Source organism: Microtus pennsylvanicus, chromosome 1, assembly GCF_037038515.1.
Source record: "Microtus pennsylvanicus isolate mMicPen1 chromosome 1, mMicPen1.hap1, whole genome shotgun sequence".
Lineage (NCBI taxonomy): Eukaryota > Metazoa > Chordata > Mammalia > Rodentia > Cricetidae > Microtus > Microtus pennsylvanicus.
Window position 1 is genome coordinate 95,965,427 of NC_134579.1, and position 23,590 is coordinate 95,989,016.

Here is a 23,590-nt window from a genome sequence, read left to right on the forward strand (position 1 = left end):
GAAGATCCAACGCCCTCTTATGGCTTCTGTGGGTACTGCACACACATGGTGCACAGACAAACATGCAGGCAAAACACACTCATACATAAATTTTAAAAAATACTACAGGTTGGGGGCTGGAGAGATGGCTCAGTGGTTAAGAGCACTGACTGCTCTTCCAAAGGACCTGGGTTCAATTCCCAGCACCCACATGGCAGCTCACAACTGTCTGAAGATCCAATTGCAGGGGATCTGACACCTTCACACCAATGCACATTAAATAAACCATAAAAAATATTTTAAAAAAATACTACAGGCAAAACCTATGATGACTGGGGATGGTTTGGCTATGTCACCCAGGGGTTTTGTCCTCAGGGGCCAGGAATTTCGAAGCTGAGGGAACCAATGCCCTCAGAAGAGGCAGGACCACAGCCACACTCTGTTTCCTGTCTGGTGAGATCCTTCCCTCTTGCACATATTCCAGCTGCTGCCGCCTCCCTGAGGGCCTCACAGGGCCTCACTAAGGCCCTTAAAAACCTCAGGGGTTTGCTATAGTAACAGCAAACTGAGACAGCTGGCTTCAAATTTAGGCTGTTGTCTAGTGAAGACACTTTGAGAACGTCCCCCTCCAGGGGAAGTGTGAGGCTTGGATATCCCATCAACTCCTGGTCCCCTTCCTGTGTGTGCTGTTGCCTGACCCAAAGAACCACAAGAGCGCAAGGGTGCGGGCGCCACGCTTTACTCCAGCTCTCTCCCACTTTAGTATTAAATATATCTGAAATATATTAATCTTAGAAAACGGTATTAACAGTGTCCCATGAACACAGGCTGTGGAGTAAACAAATCCAGATTGAAAAAGGGTGGGGTGTGCAAAACCCTGGAGTGTGAGGTGCTAGGGTCTTGACTGTTCCGTGGTCTCCTGTTGAGAGAGGTGTGGCACCCTCCACCTGTCACACCAGAAGGCCAAGGAAGCCAGGAGAGACCCCATCCTCAAAGGACTGCCTCACTACGACAGTCATTCAGTTTAATGGGATAGCGTGGGTACTTATTTGGTGCCGGGGAACTCAGTCTCTGAGCAGATTTTCTGGCTTGGGATAGCCAAAGAGAACAAAGTCAGCTTCGTAGAGTTTATAGAGCTGCTGCCTCCAGGCCAGGGGGATGTTGGCAAACCAGTCCTCCTCCCAGCTGCTGGCTGTCCTGTTCCGGTAACTCGGGGGGAAGTGGAGTTGGGAGTCCACTTTGAGGGACCTCAGGAGTTGGGCAGCATCCTCATCCAGGGTCTCCAGCTTCCCTACGAAGTCATAGTCTATCTGGCACGGGTGGCAAAGGCGGTACACCTGTCGCCAGTGCTCGTTGAAGGGCGCCAGCTTCTCGGTGTGGGGGTCCAGCAGGTACTGGATGAAGTTAGCGAAGGAGACCTTGAGACCGGCACTGAAGGCCTCGCTCACCGAGGCAGGCAGGCTGGTGTGGTTGGCATACAGCCGGAGCATGGGCACCGCGAACTTGCGGTAGAATTCCTCGTTCTCCAGCTCAAACTTGCTGCGGAAAGCCGAGATGAGGCGCACGAAGGGGTCGCGCACAAACAGGAACTTGGTGTACTTCTTCAGCTTGACTTTCATGAGGTGTCGCGAGAACTTCCCATAGCGGCGCCAGAATTTGTTGAAAGTCAGGTGCGTGCTGGTGTTGTGAACGTGCTCCCGGGGGATGTCCAGGGGGTCTCGGTAGGGGCTGCCCCGGTCCAGCAGGCTCTCACTCAACACGATCATCACTCGCTTCCAGTTGGTACAGGCTACCTTGGGCACGTAGCAGTAGATGACCCCGTGGCGATCGTCCACGATCAGGTGGTTCAGTTCATAGTTGGGGATGTCATCAAAAGAGCGGTCCTTGGTGGGGAATGCCAGGCTGGCGTTGGCACAGAAGTCTCTTAGCAGGCTCCTCCTCTCAGCCTGCTGCCGGTCCCGGTCTGGGTTCTGTTGGGCATCATGGGTGGACCAGTCATAGCCTCTCACATTCTCCTCCATGTGGTCCAGGACCGGCTTGCTGGGGGTGAGCACCGGGGGCTGCTCAATTTTTCTTCTGGAATGGTCCTTCTGCTTTGCATCGGAACTAAGTAGTGTGTCCAAAAACTCGTCCACATCGGAAGTGAACACATTCTCATCACCCAGTCCTGGGGTGGGCAGGGACTCCAAGATGTGTGGTCTGGATAGGGACGTATGCAGATAGAAGTGGGCAGTGCCCACGTTGTCCCAATAAACAATGATCAAAAGAATCATGAGGGCCGACCCCAGTACCAGCCATAGCCGGAAGAGCCGAGGCTTGGTCATGCTGCCCTGGGCAGGGTCCACACCTGGCCCCTCACTTTAGTCCTGTGTACAGCTGGGACATGGTGCTGGGAGATGAACCTGGAGAGGCCAGAACACACCAGTTAGAGGTTCAGAACAGCATGAGTTTTCTCGCACAGGAGGGCCTTGGGTGGCGGGTATTTGCTGACATTGGCCCCCCCCTCCAATACCCACCAAACAGCCCCGCCTGCAGGTCCAGTCTCTAGCCTCCATGTTTGGGGCTTCAGTTACTCCAGCTTTGAGGGTCACCAAAGTAAATAGAGACTCTTTGCCCCTTAACTGAAAAAGGCCAAAGGGCTAGGCAGTCCCAGTGGGGAGAGAGTTTATTGGGCGAGCATGAGGATCTGAGTTAGATCCTCAGAATCCACTTCAGCCACGTATGGCTGGCACATTGGTGCATGCCTTTTATCCCAGCACTCCAGAGGCAGAGGCCAGCCTGGTCTACACAGTGAGTTCCAAGACAACCAGGGTTATGTAGAGAGACTCTGCCTCAATCAAACAAACAAAAAGAATAAAAATAAAAAACCAAGGTGTGGAGGTGTGTGCATATAATCTCAGTGCTTGGGATGCAGAGACAGGAGGATTCCTGGGGTGCAATGACCAGTCTGTCGAGTCTAGTACACAAGCCTCAAGTCAAAAAGAGAGACCCTGCTTCAAAAGAGAAGGTGCATGGTCCAAGGGACCCCTGAGATTGACCTATGACTCAAACACACACCCTACACACATGTGCACCCCCACACCCACTCACATACACCCACTTACAAACCCTGAGATGGCACCTGAGGTTGACCTATGACCTCTAGCCTTCATATACACACTTTCTCATATGCATACATACACATAATTTTTTTAAATAAAAAAAGGAGAGAAAATGGTTTCTCAGAAGCTAAACACACAAGGAGATGGCAAGGAGGAAGGGGAGGAGGTTGACAGAAACATCCGTTGCCAGGAGGTTACGGCTGAAGTTTATACAATGTCCAAGCCATCCTTCCTCCCAAACCCTTCCATTGTGCATTCTCAGACCAAACAAGTGCAGCTGAGCCAGGCCTGGCTGCTGCAGCATGCAGGAAGACACCAGCAAAGTGACCTGCCACCAGAACAGCCTGGCTCCCATGCAGACAGAGTACCCAGAGGGCATGGACCTGAAGCCCCGGTCATGGGCGAGAGATTTGGTTCCCAGGTTCCAAAGCTGGTCCCCAAGGAAGTGCAGCTGACCCAGCACTGAGGCCAAAGCCATGCTCATAGTAGCTCAGCAACAGGAAAAATGGGTCCAGTGACATCCATTCCTCTTAAGCTAAGCACCAGGGGAATGCAGAGCAGGGACTTCGAGACCACCCTTCACAGGTGTGACATTCCTGCTCCTGCTCACCACGTGCCCTGTGGTAGTCATGGGGCCAGAGCCGACAGCTGATCCGCAACCTTCACCACAGGAGCAAGAGACACTGTGGCAGCCCGCGTGGTGGTGAGGTAGCCTGGACCTCGACTCCACCTGGTGTCAAGAGCTAGGAGGAGATGGACACCTGAGGGTGACCTCTGACCCAAACACACCACACACACACACATGTGCACACACACACACACACTCATATACACCCACTTACAAACCCTGAGATGGATTTTCACAGCAGGACCTAGAGCTGGGCTGAGTCCACCATGACTCCCATCCCCGCTCTAGTGGGAGGACAGGGGACATGGAGACAGTGCTGGTTGGCACTCAGCTTTCTCCGTCCCTCTCCACCAGTACAGAAAAGATTAGTCATGCAAACATTAATCAAAAGCAAGCAGAAGCGGCTCTATTAATATCAGATGAAGAAAATTTCAGAAGGAAAGAACTTAGTCAAGACGAGGAGAGACATTGCATCATCACAGAAAACTCAACCCACAAAGAAGACATAACAACCACAAATACATATTCATCACATAATAAGGCTTCGAAATACATAAAGCGAAAATTCAGACTGGGGATGTAGCTCAGTTAGCAACTACTGAACCCTGAGTTCTATCTCTAGCACTACATAAAAACAGGTGTGGTGGCACATGCCTGTAATCTCAGTAATAGAAGGTGGAGACGGGAGGGTCAGGAATTTAAGGTCATCCTGGGCTACATCATGAGTTTGAGGATAGCCTGGGCTACATAAGACCATGTCTCAAAAAGTTATTTCATATATATTTATATTTACATATATTGTATGTATATGTATATATAGTTGAGTTGTACTTAGGGGGAAAATTCACAATTATATTTGGAGACTTTAACTTTCTACTCCTTTCTTTACATTTGATTTTGTTCGGTTACATGATTTGTGCGTCTGTCTACGTGGGTATCCGCATGCGAGTGAAGGTGCCCTCAGAGGCTGGAAGAGAATATCAGAGGCCCTTGAGCTGGAGTTACAGAGAGTTGTAATCCACGTGACATGGGTTCTGGGAACCAAATATGGGTCCTGTGCCATGACAGGACACCCTGTGAACCGCAGAGCCACCTCTCCAGCCCTGACATTGCGGTCGTGATAACCGAGAGGAGCACAGGACAGGGCGTCACTGACACTCGAATGCTTTCTGATACAGCTGATTTCACTTGTCACCTTCAAGCAACACAACATTCAGCACAACTGAAACCATCTGGAATTATTTAGTTACAATGCTATAAAAACAAGATAACACCTTTAATCCCAGCACTCGGGAGGCAGAGGCAGGCGGATCTCTGTGAGTTCGAGACCAGCCTGGTCTACAGAGCTAGTTCCAGGACAGGCTCCAAAGCCACAGAGAAACCCTGTCTCGAAAAACCAAAAAAAAAAAAAAAACAACAACAAAAAAAAAAAAACAAGATAACAGTATCAGAAGGGTAATAGGAAAAGCTTCAAACACAGGGGAATCAAAAGGCCCACTTCTAAATTAATCCGTGGGCTACCACAAAGGGAATTTTGGTTGGTGCTTGTTGAGACACTGTTTTAAAGGGAAGTTTTGTTGTTTGAGACACTGTTTCAAAGGGGATTTTTTGTCATTTGAAACATTGTTTCAAAGGGAATTTTTGTCATTTGAGACATTGTTTCAAAGGGAATTTCTGTTGTTTGTTATCCGAAACACTGTTTCAATGTACAGGCTCGGCTGCCCCTCAGCAATTCTCTTCCTCAGCTTCCCTACTGCAGGCATGCACCAGCACCCTTGGCCTCAGAAGTTTTCTTTCAGTGCATGCATGGCTACATGCATGGGGGTGCATGCTCATGTCCCAGCGCACAGGTGGAGGCCAGAAGACAACCTCTCTGGAGCTGATGCTCCTCTTCCATCTCGTTTTGAGACAGGACCTCTCATGACAGTCATCATGTTTATTACACAAGCTCCCGACCACTTCCCTCTCTGCCTACCTTTCTACCTTCTGAGTTCTATATTAGATATACACCATTGCATCTGGCTTTTTATGTGGGTTCTGGGGGGGGGGGTCAAACTCAGGTCATCACACCTACACAGCAAGCACTTTACCCACAGAGTCACCTCGGTCCCTTCAAAGAAAGATTTTAAAAGACACTGGAAATGAAAAATGAGAACATGATGCATCAAACCCCATGAACTCCAGGGAAGCAGGGTCCGAGGTATTGGAAAGTGAGAGATGACAGATCCGTGATCTAAACTCAGCCAGGTATTGGGGCACACACTTGTAATTCCAGCAGAGGCAAGAGGATCTCTGTGAGTTCGAGACCAGGCTGATGAATATAATGAGACATTGTTTCAAACAACAAACTAAAGCAAGTAAATAAATAATGAATAAAGGCTCCCACCTCTCATAACTGGAAAGAGCAAGATAAACCGAATCCATGAAGGAAGAAATAACAAGAGCAGGTCAGAAATTGGTAAAATGGAAAATAGGTAAAATAAAGAAATTAGTGAGGGGAAAACCTAATTTTTAGGCAAGGATGGTAGTGCCCCATGGGCTGCCCCCTGGGGGTGACTGAGGTAATAGGACAGGCGAGACTGAGCTCCACAGTCACTCTGTCCCTAAGTAATTCTAGAATCAGGTCTGCTGGAGAGGGAAACTGAGGGGAACTACTGAAGCCACAGCTCACTTTCCCTACGATGTCTCAAAAGGTCACAGGGCGGAGGGACCTGTTTATTAAAAATGTGTGGTGGGGGCTGGAGAGATGGCTCAGCGGTTAAGAGCATTTGCTGCTCTTGCAGAGGACCAGGGTTTGGTTCCCAGTATCCGCATGGCAGCTCACAAGTGCCTGGAACTCCAGTTCTAGGGGATCAGACACCCTCCTCTGGCCTCCATGGGCCCCAGGCACACAGACATACATGCAGGCAAACTTCTCATGTGTGTAGAATCAATAAATCTGTTGGAAGAATTTGTGGAATGAAGGAAGGCATGAAAACAAGATTGACAATGAATCTTACTTGGGTTCTTGTAGGGAGAAAGACATGGTACCAAATGCCAGAGTTTTCCTTTAATGCCACACTGTGGGTTTTCACACACGATAGGTAAGTACTCTGTCTGAGACACACCCCAGCCCCTCACTGGGAGACTCTAGGCAGGGGCTCTACCACTGAGCCACACCCCAGCCCCTCACTGGGGGACTCTAGGCAGGGGATCTACCATTGAGCCACACCCCAGCCCCTCACTGGGGGACTCTAGGCAGGGGCTCTACCACTGAGCCACACCCCAGCCCCTCACTGGGGGATTCTAGGCAGAGGCTCTACCACTGAGCCACACCCCAGCCCCTCACTGGGGGATTCTAGGCAGGGGCTCTACCACTGAGCTATAATCCCCACCTAATGACTCCCTTTGGACAGTCAAACCCATCATTTCCTCATCCAGCTTTGAACTTGCCCCAGTGAAACAATGCCGGATCCACACAGGGCCAGACCTGGGCCAGCTGCAGCCCCTCTCGTGACTTTTTACACCAAGGTGACAAACCCATGGACTCTTTCCACTAAGACACATTCTCCTTCCAGTCTGAGAGGCCAGAGTTCATTTTTAACATCAAGGCAGTCCCCTCTTGTCATGTCTGACCTCAGACAAACCACATAAACAGCAGTTACAGAAATGAGTCAGCTGCAAACAGGAGAGGGTTCTGTGACAGCAGCCCTTTGAAGGGGCCACTCTGCCACTTTAAAGTCACCTCTCACAGGACTGCAAGGAACAAGAGCAAAGGAAGGAAAAGGCCCGCCAGGTTAGCGCCACCAGCAACCAGCTTTACTTTATTTCACTTTAAAGTAGTTTGGGATCTAGGAATGTCTAGCCTTGTTTCCAGACATCTGGGGGGACAACTGTGCTGCCTTCTGTGAGGGTTGGGAAGTCAGCTGGGAGCGCTGGGACAGAGAACCACAGCCATGGTCCCTGCCTGCCTCCAAAACAGTCAGGGACCACAAGCGACCTCAGAGAGTAATTTTCCATTTAAAAAATAAGGGCGTTATTTTCAAATCCAAAATCTCCCAACTCTTTCAAAACAGCAGTCAACAAAAGGCCCCGTGTGCTCTGAAGCAACAGCAGCAGCAGCCGACTGGGGCAGCTCAGCCAAAGGAGCTGCTATCAGGTCGACACACTTGCAACAGCGGTGGGACCTGGGCTCTCCCTTCAGCAGGATGCATCAGAGGCCGGGAGACTTTCACAAACCTGGGTCCCTTGTGCTCCTAAGTGTCCTGATAACTAGGGGCAGGTTCAACACCAGACTCAACAGCGGGGAGGTGTGGTTGCATGCAACAGGGCCATCAGACACTTCTCTCACCCACCACACACGTAACAATGCCACAGGCAAGTCAAGCAACCAGAGGGCAGGTGCTATGTGGGGACCCAGTTGTTCCAAACTACCCATCACACCAACATGGGCGAGGAGCTGGGGACAGAAGGGCGGCCAGCGGCAGACACTGCAGTGGCCTCCGACTCATCATGTCTAGTCACGATTAGCTAATGGTGACGTTGGAAGGCAGAGTCACACCTCCATAAAGGCAGCATCGCTCTTTTAGAGCAAGCATGTCAAATAACAAGGGAGGGTTTCTTTTGTGTGCCAACAGGACTAGAGCATTGGAAGCCCAGATATTTAGACAAAGGTTATTCTGGGACTGGAAAGATGGTTCAGTGGGTAAAGTGTCAATCCCAAAACACAACTCTCCTCCTATAGGGGATAAATAGTTTATTTTGGGGCCAAATAAGTGATCATAGCCCTGGCATAGATTCCAGGCTCCAATGTGGTAACACTTTAAAGTTGTTAATAACATCAGAACAAAGGAAGTTATAAATCAAGGGCTTACACACACTGTTTTTGTTAAGTTTTGGTTTTTGTTGTTGTTTTGTTTTGTTTTTTGAGACATGGTTTCTCTGTGTAGCCCTGGCTGTCCTGGAACTTGCTCTATAGACTAGACTGCCCTTGGTGCTACACGCTTGGCATCCCAGCAGTCAGGATGCTGAGACAGGAGCAACACAAGATAGGGGGTGTACTTTGGGCACATAGAGAAATCCTGTCTCAAAAAGGAAGGAAGGAAGGAAGGAAGGAAGGAAGGAAGGAAGGAAGGAAGGAGGAAGAAGGGAGAGAGGGAGGGAGGAAGGAAGGGAGGGAGGGAGGGAGGGAAAGAAAGTGCTCTACCACTGAGTCACACTCCCAGCCCCTCACTGGGGGATTCTAGGCAGGTGCTATACCACTGAGCCACACCCCAGCCCCTCACTGGGGGATTCTAGGCAGGTGCTCTACCACTGAGTCACACCCCAGCCCCTCACTGGGGGATTCTAGGCAGGTGCTCTACCACTGAGCCACACCCCAGCCCCTCACTGGGGGATTCTAGGCAGGTGCTCTACCACTGAGTCACACTCCAGCCCCTCACTGGGGGATTCTAGGCAGGTGCTATACCACTGAGCCACACCCCAGCCCCTCACTGGGGGATTCTAGACAGGGGCTCTACCACTGAGCCACACCCCAGCCCCTCACTGGGGGATGCTAGGCAGATGCTCTACCAACCACTGATCTGTCCCCCCTCTTTTTCCTTTTCATTTTGATACAAGGTCTCATAAAGTACCAGGGCTGGCATTGGACTCACTATGTAGCCAGGCAATCCTGAAATTTGCCATCTTCTTGCTTCAACCTCTCAAGTAGCTGAGATTATTGGCATGAGTCACCAGGCTGGGCTTATATTAGCCAACTTTTCCACACTCAGTCTCCTTGTGCACACACACTCCCATCACTGGCTGTTTCCCTGCAGAACTCTACCTTACCAACTACCAATGTTTTCTTTGCCACCTAGACTGGGGGTCTCTTTGTCTCATCACACTGAGTCCTCTGCCACTGAGAAAAGCATAAGAAGCGTGGAGGAAGGAAGCAAAGCTTGGCTGGGAGGGAGGGGAGTAGAGGCCAGCTCCTGTCTGACACAGGTATGTCAGGGAACAGCTCTCTGTCACAGAACCCCAGGGACTCCAGATACTCATTCCTTCCCAACTGAGTCACCCTGGGCTCTCTGAGCTTTCTCTAACAGGCTTATTGAGGAATGACTGACACAGAATAAAACTTCCCCTTCCTATTTAATGTGTAGTTTAATATGCCACTGACTGAATTTTGGCATATGTATACTATAATTAATATTCCCAGCTGAGCGTGGTGCTGCAAACCCATCCTCCAGCACTCCGTAGGTGGAGGCAGGAGGAAGAGGAGTTCAAGGACAGCTTGCAGCACACACGGTCCAGTCTTTAGAAATAAATAAGATGCAACGCACCAGGCAGTGGTGGCGCACACCTTTAATCCCATCACTTGGGAGGCAGAGGCGGGTGGATCTCTGTGTGTTCAAGGCCAGCCTGGTCTACAGAGTGAGTTCCAGGACAGTTTTTTCAAACCTACACAGAGAAACACCCTGTCTCAAAATAATAATAATAAAATAAATAAGCTGCTGCCAACCTCTGACACTTAGCCATGGCAATTTCCAGTTTTCTAGAAGGTAAATGGAATTGTATACCAGAGAGGCTGTGCTTGTATGGCTTTCCTCAGCCTAGTGCTTCTGAGGTTCACCCAGGCCATCACTTACGTCAGGACTGTACCTTTTCTTATTGCTGGGTGGTATTCCACAGTACTGTATCAGAGAGAGGGCTCAGCAGGCAAAGGTGCTTGCCTCCAAGCCTGACAACCTGAGTTTGACCCCTGGTATCCATATGGTGGAAGGAAAAAACCGACTCCCTCTAACTCTGTCATATGTATATGCACACACGTGCACATGCTCATATACAAATATATGTAATCATTTTTATATAAAAAAACCACTAGGGATATAGGCCCATGATAAAGTACCTGTCTATAGTCCCCCACTGAGGGACTGGGGTGTGGCTCAGTGGTAGAGCACCTGTCTAGAATCCCCCAGTGAGGAGCTGGGGTGTGGCTCAGTGGTAGAGCCCCTGCCTAGAATCCCCCAGTGAGGGGCTGGGGTGTGACCCAGTGGTAGAGCACCTGCCTAGAATCCCCCAGTGAGGGGCTGAGGTGTGGCTCAGTGGTAGAGCACCTGCCTAGAATCCCCCAGTGAGGGGCTGGGGTGTGGCTCAGTGGTGGAGCACCTGCCTGGAATCCCCCAGTGAGGGGCTGGGGTGTGGCTCAGTGGTAGAGCACCTGCCTAGAATCCCCCAGTGAGATTGTTCAATAGTAAAGACATTTGCTGGACAAGCCTGGTGGCCTGAGCAAGAGGGAAAAACTGAGTGCACTGTCTGCCTCCCCTCACATCACAGCATACTCATCCACACACAATAAGAATAAATTAAAATTTTACATTAAAAAATAAAATAGGGGCTGGAGAGATGTCTCAGTAATTAAGAGTACTGGCTGCTCTTACAGAGGATTCAGGTTCAGTTCCCAGAATCCACATGGCGGCTCACGATCATCTACAGGGAGTTCCACGCCTTTTCCTGGCCGCCACGGGAACTGCATGCCTGTGGTGCACAGACATGCACGCAGAAAAGACATCCATTCACAGAATTTTTATTTTTAATTTTTTTAAGGTTGAAGGAAAGGAGTGACACCAAAAGTTGTCTTCTAATCTTCACATGAGTGCTATGGTACACACACCCAAACTCACATGAATTCATATGAACACACATACATGCACACAAATCCTTCATTTATTTTTAATTAACCCCGTACACTAATACAGCACATGCAAATAGAATTATGCAACGAATAGTCACATTGATATGAATTTATGCCATGAAAATTGAGAGCTAAATGAGCGGTGGTGATGCTTGTATTCCCACAGAGAGTTGAGGCAGGAGCATCAGGAGTTCAAAGGCAGGCTAAGTTACAAAGTGAGACTCTGCCTCCACAGAAATGGGAGGACTAGGGAAAAGCCTTAATCTGTGAAGCCTGCCTTGCCATCACGTGGACCCCAGTTGGAACTTTAATATCTATGAGAAGGCCAGGTGTGGTGGTGAAGTTTTGTAATCCCAGCACTGGAGAACGGAGACGGGAGGACTTGGAGCTCTTTGGCGGCCGCCCTATCTGAATCCATATGACCCAGGTTATTGAGAAAGAAAAGGACTGGAAACAAAATCAAGGCGGACAGCGCCTGAGGAATGACACCTCGGGTCATCTGGATGTTGTACACACACACACATGCACACACACAGGCACGCACACAGGCACGCACGCATATGCATGCACACATGGGGTAGTGTGTAAATCAAGATCAAATCTGTAGAGCTGGGCCTCAGGTGCAGAGGTTATCAGTCATGTTATCCCCACCCCCACCGCGCTGATCAGACTGCAGCTTTCAAGTATACAAGACATCAACGCAGCCCAGCGCAGGTCAACAGCTCCAAACCAGATCGGGAGTTCTCCAAAGATAAGGACCATAGCTAGTATACCTTCAACATTCCAAGTTCAAAATTCAAGTTTGTGTTGCCTGATCTGAAGATAAGGCAAATATAAGCCCTAAGTCAATGCACACACATGTCAAAGATATTTTCCATCACCATCAGACATGTCAGAAAGATCAGTTTAAGACATGTTTGGGTGGGGCTGGAGAGATGACTCAGTGGTTTAGAGCACTGGCTGCTCTTCCAGAGGTCCTGAGTTCAATTCCCGGCAACCACACGGTGGTTCACAACCATCAGTAATGAGGTCTGGTGCTCTCTTCTATATATGTGCATACATGGAGGCATAACTGTATACACAATAAGTAAATAAATATTAAAAAAAAAGACATGTTTGGGACCAGGCCTGACACTAGCTGTCATCCCAGCTACTCAAGTACAAATTCTACCTGGGAAACAGTGAGTTCAAGAACATCCTGGGCAATTCAGCAAGACCTTGTCTCAAAATAAAACCATCAAAAGGGGTTGGGACCCAGGGTGTGGTGTTGTACGCCTTTAATCTCAGCAGAGGCAGATAGATATTTATGAGTTCAAGGTGCCAGTCAAGGTCACAAAAGAGGGTTGAGGAAGTAGCTTACTAGAGCCTCTGCCTAGAATCACCCAGTGAGGGGCTGGGGTGTGGCTCAGGGGTAGAGCCCCTGCCTAGAATCCCCCAGTGAGGGGCTGGGGTGTGGCTCAGTGGTTGAGCACCTGCCTGGAATCCCCCAGTGAGGGGCTGGGGTGTGGCTCAGTGGTAGAGCCCCTGCCTAGAATTCCCCAATTAGGGGAACAGAAAGCAACAGTAGACCACACTTGACGTCACCGTGGAGCCTGCCCATAGCCCCTCCCCGCCTAGGCCCTCTACCCACCCAAGCTCTCATAGCCCTGACTTGTATTGCTCCAATGCCCTGCCCCTCTCCCTGCTTCTACCCTCCTACCTTCATATCTCTTTCTCCAGTCTCCCCATCCTGGTGTCCCTGGGTTCCATAGTGCTGACCAGGCCTGTTTATTTTTCTTCTTGGTCACTCTTGTATAGCCACAGAGAGGTTCCTTGTCATTCATCAGTGGCCTGGTGGGACAGGCTCCGCTGCTGGGTCAGTCACGCCCTGGGGCACTTCAAAGCTCACTCTGTTCCAAGGCTTTCCTAGTCACGCCTCAGAAAGTGGGGCACAGCTGCAGGCCCCCAACTCTGTCACCGCCCACCGTTGTAACCATCTCTTCTCTCAGCACCCGACACAGATCTGTCACTGTGTGGAGACCATCACCACTCAACTCTGGGAGGGAGGACCCATCTTATTTGTTACAGCACATCCTCAAGGCACAGGGCACAGGGGCCCACATGAGGTGGGTGACTATCATTCTCTGCCATCCTAATTCTGAAAGTGGGTGCCAAGCGAGAAAGGGTCACTAGCACTCCCGCCACCTGTAATGCTTAACAAACATTTACAGGAGCCGAGACGGCTCAGAGGGTAAGAGTGCTTCCTGCATAAGAATGAGGATGTGAACTTGAACTCCGTCATCAATGTAAAGAGCTGGACATGTCTACACATGTACCTGGAAAACCAGCGCTGTGGCTGGGTGGCAGACAGGAGGGTCCTGAGGCCTTGCTGGCCAGCCAGGCCAAAACAGCAAGCTCCAGGTTCAGCAAGGGCCAGCTCACCAGTTAAAAGCACAGGCTGCTCTTCCAGAGGACTTGGGTTCGAGTCTCAGCATTCACATCAAACAGGTCACAACTGCCTGTAGCTCCAAGACCAGGAGAGCCAACAGCCTCTCCTAGCTTCCGTGAGCACTTGGACACAAGTGAGTATCCATACACATATGCACGGATAAAAATACATCTTAACAGACATGAAAAGGGGCAAAGATGACCAAGTGACCAGAGAACAAAGAGAATAATGAGGGGAAAATGCACAGGAAAGCCCCACCAGCTCGCAAGAGCCGAACACAAGCCGACCAAGGCGGGGAAGTTTCTTGCTCCAAGACAGCTATGCTTGGCTGAGACTGCTGCAATCTGTAGTGATGGAGCCCGGCAAGTTCCTTAGCAACCAGTATCCCTTCCTCTTTCCCTATCTTCACAGCTGCTTCTCCCTCATTCTGCTCTCTCTGAGATATGGGCTCACTATGTAGCCCAGACTGGCCTCGGATGCAGAAATCACCCACCTCTGCCTCCTGCAGGCTACCACGTATGCCCAGCTTTGATTGCCAGTTCACCCAGTTCACCCTGTGCACCTAATCCTCAGTCACTGCCACCCAGCCCTGGGCTTTAGGTCTGACTTCCCTCATCTCAGCAAGTGACATCACAGGGTGTCCTCTCTCCTCCGGCCCCTCCCAGGCATGTCATGACTCCAATTAGAACAGCAGCCTATGTTTACACACACTGCCGCAGCTATGGGGGAGACTATCCGCAGCTGGGGCTGCCGGGACGCCGTAATTGTTTTTCTTTCCCCTCCCGCACAACAGTTTATCATCCCGGGAACTAATAACAGTCCTGTGTTTTCACTTGCTTTGTTGCCTGTGTTCTCAGGACTAATCCGGCCTCAACCCCGCCAACCGTGTCAAGACCCCGGCAGCTGTTCCAGTGCACAAACCGGAGTCCCGCGAGCTGCTGGATCAGGAGCACCTGTGGACATGTCACCCTGCTGGTCCCCTGGCCACCTCTGCCTGCAACGGCTCTTCTCACCCATCTCCAGGGAGCACACTGTCCCTCCAACTATCTTTTTATGTCTAGGGACACAAGCTGGCCCGTCACCCTCAAGTTCAGGAGAGACAACATTGGACCGTCTATCAAGGGCCGAGACTGTGGACTATGCTTGAGGACAGAGCTCAAGGGAACAAGGTTTTCCCTCAGGAATTGTCCGCTCACTGACTTTTTTTGGTGTGTGTGTGTGTGTGCATGTGTGTGTGTGTGCGCGCGCACACACACACACACACCAGGGGCTGATGTCTGGGTGTCTTCCTCAGTCACTCTCCACTTCATGTTTTGAGACAGAATTTCTCACTGAACCTGGAACCCATCGATTCTGCCAGACTGGCTGGCCAGTGAGCTCCAGGGATCCTCCTGTCCCTGCCCCCTTCTCTGCCAGCACTGAGCCTTGGGTATACATGGCCATACTTGGTTTTTACATGGGTGCAAGTGATCCAAACTCAAGTTCTCACGTGTGCACGGTCAGCACCTATCCACTGAAATAGCTATGAAATCTTTTGTTAGGTTTCTTTGTTTATTTGAGACAGGTTCTCATGTAGCCCAGGCTAACCCCAAATTACTTGATAAGCAGTAAATGACCCTGAACTTTTAATCCCCCTATGTTCCTATTCTATCTCCTCCCCTGGCCCTCAGTCAGCCTCCCAAGTGCTGGGATTGTATGTGTGAATCATCAGGCCCACTATAGTTTGGGTCTCACTATGTAACACAGGCTAGCCTCTCCCCTCCTGCCTCAGCCTCCCAAGCCCTAGGAAGACAGCATGTGCCACCATGCCTCCACCTCATCCTGTGAGGGTTATTAATTATTTATGAGTTCTTTTTCCTTTTCATTTTCCAAGACAGGGTTTTACCATGTTGCCCTGGAACTCACTATGCAGGCGAGGCTGGCGTCGAACTCACAGAGGTCCACCTGCTTCTGCCTCCTTAGTGCTGGAATTTAAGGTGTGCGCCACCACTGCCCAGCTCATTTATGAGTTACTTTAGAAACAATCAAGTATTTGAACCAGGAACTGGCCACTGCTACTTCCAGGTCTCTTCTCTCGGGTCCTCCAGTTGTGAGGCTAAAGGGAAAGGCTGGGGGCACAGGTGGGCTGCCCAGCCTGGGAGCCAGATGCTCGCACCCGCAACTCTCCCTGGTGCTCTGAGGGCAGCACCTCCCCCACTCGCCACTGGGTCTGCCGTTTCCCATTTGGCAAGTTTCAGGGTTTCTAAATAGTTTTAGAAACCTCCCTGGCTAACCGCAGGAAGCATTATGTGAGAGGGTTAGCTACTTCCAGCCGCACCTGTGGGGGAGCGACAACCATCAGCAGGGGCTACACACACCAAAGGGGTGTGACACTCACGGTTACCCCCTCTAGCTCTAGCCCCTCCCCAGTTCCTCCTCCCCCTCTTCCATTTCCACCTCCTCCTCTTGCTCCTCTGTTCTCCACCTTATAGGGATCACAGGCTTCCTTCTATTTGAAAGACAAACTTTTTCCCCCTGGGAGGGGTGATGGTGGAGTCTCAAGGCAGGGTTTCTTTATATAGCCTTGGTTGTCCTGGAACTAGCTCTGTAGACCAGGCTGGACTTGAACTCAGAGATCTACCTGCCTCTGCCTCCCCAGTGCTGGGATTAAAGCTGTGCACCACTGCCCTACTGAAATACAAACTTATTAAAAAACTGGACAGTGAAGATGTAAGCTGTTTTAAAACGATGAGAGTCCAGAGCTGGGAATGTGGCTCAGTTGGTAGGGGGCTCACCCAGCATGCACAGAGCCCTGAGTTCTACCTCTAGCATTGCATAAACCAGGTGTAGTGGCTCATGTCAGGAATGCTGGCACTTGGGAGGTAGAAGCAGTATGATCTGGAGTTCTGGGCCATCCTTGGCTACAGAGGTGAATGAAGGGTTACCTGAGACCTTGTTTCAAAATCTATATAGTGAGCTGGGCATAGCGGTGTATGCCCTTAATCCTAGAGGTGAATGAAGGGTTACCTGAGACCTTGTTTCAAAATCTATATAGTGAGCTGGGCATAGGGTTGTATGTCCTTAATCATAGCACTCAGGAGGCAGAGGCAGACGTATTTCTCTGACTTCGAGGCTAGCCTGGTATACAAAGCAAGTTCCAGGACAGCCAGGGCTACGCAGAGAAACCAAACCCTGTCTTGAAAAAAATACAAACAAAAAGAAACACATACACACATAAACACACACACACGCTTTCTCACCTGATTTTTTTTTTTTCAGTATTGTGAGTGAACAGGCTGTTTTCAGCCCCAGCATCTCCTGGTCTGCCTTCCTAGAACAACCATTGCCCCCGCCCAGCCCTGGCGATCGTGTGGTAATGACCATAAACTGATAAGTGCACAGTCACTGAGTGTGCACTTCTCTCCTTCCTCAGGTTCTGAACCCCTGAGATTCCAAGCCTGAGCATACACACCTCGTGCCGAAGGTCTGCAATGTCACACCTTCTTAGCATCTAAAGTTCACACTCTGTCCCACGCCTCTCCTGGCACCCAGCGTGGTGGAGTGGCTGCCCACCCCAGATCTCACGTCACTTCTGCCTTCTGCCCCGTTCCTACCATATCCTAAGGAAAGCCTCGCTGCCCAGAGAAGCCCTTGGGGACTTCAGACTCTTCATCCTCTCCTTAGCTACTGTTATACCCACGCTGCCCGATGACACGAACTGCATCTCCCTAGACCCCGAATTCACCTGCCTTTCCCTCTAGGATCATGGGTTTACCTCTAACAGACCTGATCCTCGCTCATGCCAGACCTCGACTGCAATCTCCAGCAACCAAACTTGGGCTCCAGCATGGCATTCAGGTCCTTCTCAAGCAAAAATAAGTCTTTGCTGGGTGGTGATGGCGCACGCCTTTAATCCCAGCACTTGGGAGGCAGAGGCAGGCAGATCTCTGTGAGTTCGAGACCAGCCTGGTCTACAAGAGCTAGTTCCAGGACAGGCTCCAAAAACCACAGAGAAACCCTGTCTCGAAAAACCAAAAAAATAAAAAAAAAATAAGTCTTTTCAGGGCCAGGAGGATGGCTGAGTTATAAAGGGCTTGCTCCATTCAGATTCCCAGAAGTCACAGAGTAAAACTGCCTGGCATGGTGCCATATACCTATAACCCAGCACTGGGAGGCAGAAACAGGGGGAATCCTGGGGCTCACTGGTCAGCTAGCCTTGCCAAATTGGTGAATTCCAGACCTCTGTCTCAGTGGAGGAGGTGGTTAGCATTCTGGCTTTAAACGCACCTGCGCACAAGCCCCGCCCCCCACAAGGGAGCCTTAGTCTCCTGCTCTACCCAAGTCCCATCCCCTATGAGCACAGCAGCTCAATGTCTCCTGCATTAGCTGCTTCTTCCCGTCACACTTGGTGTTTAGCTAGTTTCTTAGAGACAGGGTTTCACATAGCCCAGGCTAGCCTGCAGCTGCCTTCAGTTCTTCGGCACCACGGTTACAGGTAGGTACCACGGTTACAGGTATGCGCCACATTTTCTGGCGTCCTCTCTGCATAACACGAACGTCTTTCACACAATGGCACTTGAACTGTATCACGGAATCGGGCGGACCTGAGCCAGGTGGACCTGAGCTGCCCAGGACCCGTGGTTTCCAGCAAGCCACCCAATTTAGTGGTTTGCCCATGCAACAAGAAACTGATGATGCAGGACCACAGGCACCGGACGACAGTAAACAGTTACTGCCCCCCGCGCCCCTGCAAATTCGGTCCCAAATCCTAGCACCTCATGTGTAAGGAAATTAAACATGAAGATTCTTGGCAGACCCTTGGGTTTTGAGACACAGTCTCACCCTGTAGCCCAGCCTGGTCCGAACCTCACTCTGCAGCCAAGGTTGCCCTCAAAACTCCCAGCAATCCCCTTGCCTCAGCTCAAAAGTGCTGGCACCACACTTGGCCTCAGGCAACTCTCGAAGTGTGCTATCATTCCCTGCATGCAGGAGTTTCCCGATAATCTTTTTCCTCTCTTTCGCATCCAGACACAGGGCCCTAACTCATGTTACCAAGCCTGGAGGCACACCATAGAGCCCCAGCAATCTAAAGGCTCACAGCGCCACTCCACCCCAAGGCTCACATCCTCATTCAACCTGGGACTCCCATCGCAATGTGGGATTATAAAATAAATAATTTAAGAAGGCTGCGAACATTACAGCTCTTCGTGCAACAGCCAGGCGGATGTGCGGAGCCCAGGGTCTGCCAGCGATGTCTTCAGATGTCTTCGTGGCCAGAAGCCCAAAAAGAAGATAGGTCCTACTGTTAGCCACTAATGTTCGGCTTCCTGTGGCCCACCAGGCATGAGGCTGCTGCTGGCGGCAACCGAGGCAATGCTCAGCCCCATCTATGAGCTGGGGTCTGCACTGCTGTCTATGGCCAGCCAAGTTCAGGGGCAGGAGGATGCTCAACGGACTGGGGTGAGATGTGGAGCCAGTGCTTGCTCTGTGCAAAAACTCGCTTCACAGACAGCCTCCTGCAAGGTCTTGCCGGGACACTGCAGCACGCCAGTCCCAAAACAATTGCTTTCTCGCCTGTCCCCCCACATAGCCAGAGACAAGACTGATGTGCGCCCCCCCCCCAACCTCAGAGTCAGGCGTTTCTACTGCAAAGGAAATTGTCCAAGCGACCACACCCTCTTCCACGCATTCTGCAGGGCTTCACAAGAAGATGGCTCAGAGAAGGTGTCTGCAGGACCAAGGTCACAAAGCCAGCTGGCCAGAACCGGGATTCGAACCGGGAGCACGTGGGAGCTGCCAAAGCCGTGCAGAATGGGGTACGGATTTGCATCGCCCACCCGTGGGCCCTCGCCCCTCCGGGAGTCTCTCGCACACCTCACTCCACTCGAGCCTGCGCTCCTTACCTAGCGCCCGCTATTGCCACGGCCGCCGATGCTGCTGCTGCCGCTTCTGCGGGCAATGTCGCCTCCTCCCGCTAGCCACCCCTCCCGCTAGCCGCCCCGCCCGAGACCCGGCCCCGCCCCCCAGCCCGACCCCCTCCTCCATCCTCTCGCGAGAACCAGCTAGTGGGACTACGCCCGTCCTTGATGCGCCTGCGCACTCCTTCCCACCCTAGCCCCGTGCCAGCCTGTGCCATGTGGCGCCTTATTTACGGCCAGCGATTGGTCCCACCCACCATCCACTGGGAGCCCCGCCCCTTCCACAGCCACCAATCCGAGGTGGGGGCGTGGCTGATCTCACGAGGCGGGGCCGGTCTAGCGATTCGAACTCCAGCTTGGGCAAAGCTGGTTGACAACCGCGTCTGAGTTTATGGGTCTAAAGAGAGAGCATGCAGGTAAAGCTCTTAGTGAGAGCCAGGCATGGTGTCTCAGGCCTTTCACCCCAGCTACATCGGGGCGCTGAGGCAGTAGGATGGAAAGTTCCAGGCTAGCCTTACTTAATGAGATCCTCTTCTCAAAAGCCAACCAAGGTTTGGGGAGAGGGCTCAGGGGGTAGAGTACTGGCCCGGCGACTGTGAGAACCTGTGTTCGGAGCCCTACCACCCACGCTCATGAGCCAGGCTCCGCGGTGCCTGCCTGTAATGCCAGCGATGCCAAGATGGGCATTGACAGAGCTATCCCTGGAGCTTGCTGGTTGCCCAGCCCACTCTATTGGTGAAGTTTCAGACCAATGAGAACTCTGTCTCAAATAAAAGTTGGAAGGTGCCGAGGTTATCTTCTGCCCTCCACACACCGCATGGGACCACCTCCACAGAGCAAAGCAAGCATGGTGGCGCACACCTGGAATCCTAGCACTGAGCAGCCTTCTCAAAGCAGGGGACTCTTTTGATGCCAGCAGACTCTCCCGGAGCCCAGGATAGAGACCTCTTTTTGTAGCAATCTGACAGGATGGCAGAGGGCAGAGCCTAGCAGGATTGATTATATTTCAGTGGTGGGTGATTCCCAGCTTACTACTAGGACTCAGATCTTACAGCTAACTACCCTGAGTTGCCCAGTGTGCGCATGACCGGCTCAGGCTCCTTTGCGGTTCTGGAGGCCACAGCAGGAATCCAGGTCCCAAGCAGGCTGGTTCTGAACAGAGAGTTCTTGCAGAAAGCTTGTGGGAGGCTTTTCCGGTCCTGTGTGCTTCTGCAGGCAGGATCAGGACCACCCCATGATCTCATTTTATTGCCACTCTACTGACCCAGTGCCCAAATAAGGTCACTTCTGAGGCACTGGGAGCTAGAGAGCCAACATCTCTTTCTTTTGCGGGGGGTGGGGTAAGGGTGGGAGGGTGGGGGGGAAATAGAACACAGTAAGTTTCAGGATGAAGTGTGACTCTGGGTAGAGTGCTTGCCCAGCCCTGGGTTCCATCCCTATTAGTGCATAAACAATGCATGGCGGCACACATCTGCAACTTCAGCACATTCCGGAGCTGGAGACAGGAGGATCAGGATCAGCTTTGGATACACAGTGAGCTTGAAGGTAGCAGTGTCTCCAAAACAAAGCATAAATGTCATGCAATAAGTTCGTTGTTGTTTTTTTTGTTTTGTTTTGTTTGCTTTTGTTTTTGTTTTTTTGTTTTGACAGGATCACTCTATGTAGCTCTGGCTATTGTGGAACCAGGCTGGCCTAGAATACACAGAGGTCCACCTGCCTCTGCCCCTGCCTCTCGAGTGCTGGGATTGAAGGCATGCATCACTATGCCTGAACAATACGCCTGCATTTTATTTAGGCAGGTGTTATGGCACTCGCTTATAATTCCAACGCTTGGGCAATGGAGGCAGGATTGCAAGTCTGAGGTCAGCCTGGGCTACGTAAATGTTATTTTCTATTACATATCAGCTGGAATGGCTTATGCCAGTATAAACACTGACAACTCCAAATGCAAGTGAAATGGCAGAGCAAGTGGGTGGCCTTCCATGGCAGGTGGAAGTGCAGCATTGTGTGCCCCTTTGAGAAGCTGTGTGTCAGTGCCGTACAAAACATACATCTTCCTGGGGCTGGGCAGGTGGCTCAGTGAGGAGGAGTAGTGCTGGCTGAGAATGCATTAAGGATCCAGGTTTGAACCCCAGCAACCAAGTGAAAGACTGGGCCTGGCCCCATGCATGCCTACACCCTCAGTGCTGAGGAGAGGGGAGGAGTAGAACCAGGAGGCCTGAGGGAGCTTGCCGGCCAACACCCTAGCTCCAGGTTCAAATGGAGACCCCTCTCTCAAGGGACTAACATAGAGTGAGATAGATCAGCGTTGGGAATATTATGTTAAGGTGTGTTACTTTTGTTTATGTTGCTTTTGTTTAACTCTGTGAAGCTGTGATACTTTGTCTAAAACACCTGATGGCCTAATAAAGATCCGAACGGCCAATAGCGAGTTAGGAGAAAGGACACTCAGGGCTGGCAGGCAAAGAGAATATATAGAAAGAGAAATCTGGGAAAAGGTGGGAGGAGTAGTAGCCCAAGAAGGAGGAGGACATCAGGGGCCAGCCACCCACCTACACAGCAGTCCTTGGAGGAAAAGTAAGATTTAAAGAACAGTCCAGGCAGTAGCAGCACACACCTTTAATCCCAGCACTCCGGAAGCGGAGGCAGGTGAATGTCTATGAATTTGAGGCCAGTCTTGTCTACAAAGAGAGTTCCAGGACAGCCTCCAAAGCTACAGAGGGAAAAAAGGGGAAGAAGGAGGAGGAGGAGGAAGAGGAGGAAGAACAAGAGGAGGAGGAGGAGAAAGAGGAGGAGGAGGAGGAGGAGGAGAAAACAATGACAGAGGCCAAAGGGTAGATGGGAAAATATAAGTTAAAAAAACAAGGCCAGAAACAAGCCAAGCTAATGCAGGATGTTTATAAATAAGAATTTGGGAGCTGGGTGGCAGGCCTCCCAAAAGAGTCCAAAGAAGATAATAGCATACTACCACAGATCAGGGCACTTCAGGCCTTTCCTGCTGCATGCACGGGCATGGGCACACACCCTGCACACACACACCCTGCACACACATATGCCATGCACAACACAGCATGCACACCCACAGCCATGCACACACACACGCCCTGCATACACATGCTCTACGGATACACACACAAGCCTTGCATACAGTCCTGCATGCACACAGCTCTGCAGGCACAGAGCCCTGCACACACACACACACCCTGCACACACACACCCTGCACACACATGCCCTGCACAACACAGCATGCACACCCATAGCCATGCACACACACACGCCCTACATACACATGCCCTACAGATACACACACAAGCCTTGCATACAGTCCTGCATGCACACAGCTCTGCAGACACAGAGCCCTGCACACACACACACACACCCTGCACACACACAGGTGCTGTTCTAGCTTGCTTTCCATTGCTGTGATAACGAATGACCAAAAGAAATTTGGCAGGGGTGGGAGTGGAGAGTGGGTATTTTAGCTTACAGGTTACATTCCATCACTCAGGGAAATCAAGGCAGGAGCTTGAAGGTAGGAACTGAAGCAGATCAATGGAGGCCCTGTCTTGCTTCCCCTGGCTTGCTCAGCCTACTTTCTGATAAGACCCAGCCCCCCTGGCCCAGTGGTGAAACCACCCACCCATATCTGGCTAGGCCCTCCCATATCGATGGACAAACAAGACAAAGCCCCCACAGACATGTCCACAGGCCAATTTGGGGGGGGTTGTTTTTTGTTTTGTTTTTTTTTTTGTTTTTGTTTTTCGAGATAGGGTTTGGAGCCTGTCCTGGAACTAGCTCTTGTAGACCAGGCTGGACTCGAACTCACAGAGTTTTCTGCCTCCCAAGTGCTGGGATTAAAGGCGTGCGCCACCACCGCCTGGCTCCACAGGCCAATCTGATGG

At 51.1% G+C, this 23,590-nt stretch overlaps 1 protein-coding gene across 1 annotated transcript; it reads right to left on the reverse strand.

The window, feature by feature from the left end:
- Nucleotides 1-969: 969 nt before the first annotated feature.
- On the reverse strand, nt 970-19,770 carry Chst12 (carbohydrate sulfotransferase 12). Its single transcript, XM_075974543.1, has 2 exons — nt 19,673-19,770; nt 970-2,381 (listed from the first exon to the last, which is right to left on the reverse strand). Exon 2 carries the CDS (start codon nt 2,301-2,303, stop codon nt 1,044-1,046), a length of 1,260 nt encoding a protein of 419 aa, XP_075830658.1. The 5' UTR covers nt 2,304-2,381; nt 19,673-19,770; the 3' UTR covers nt 970-1,043.
- Nucleotides 19,771-23,590: the final 3,820 nt, after the last annotated feature.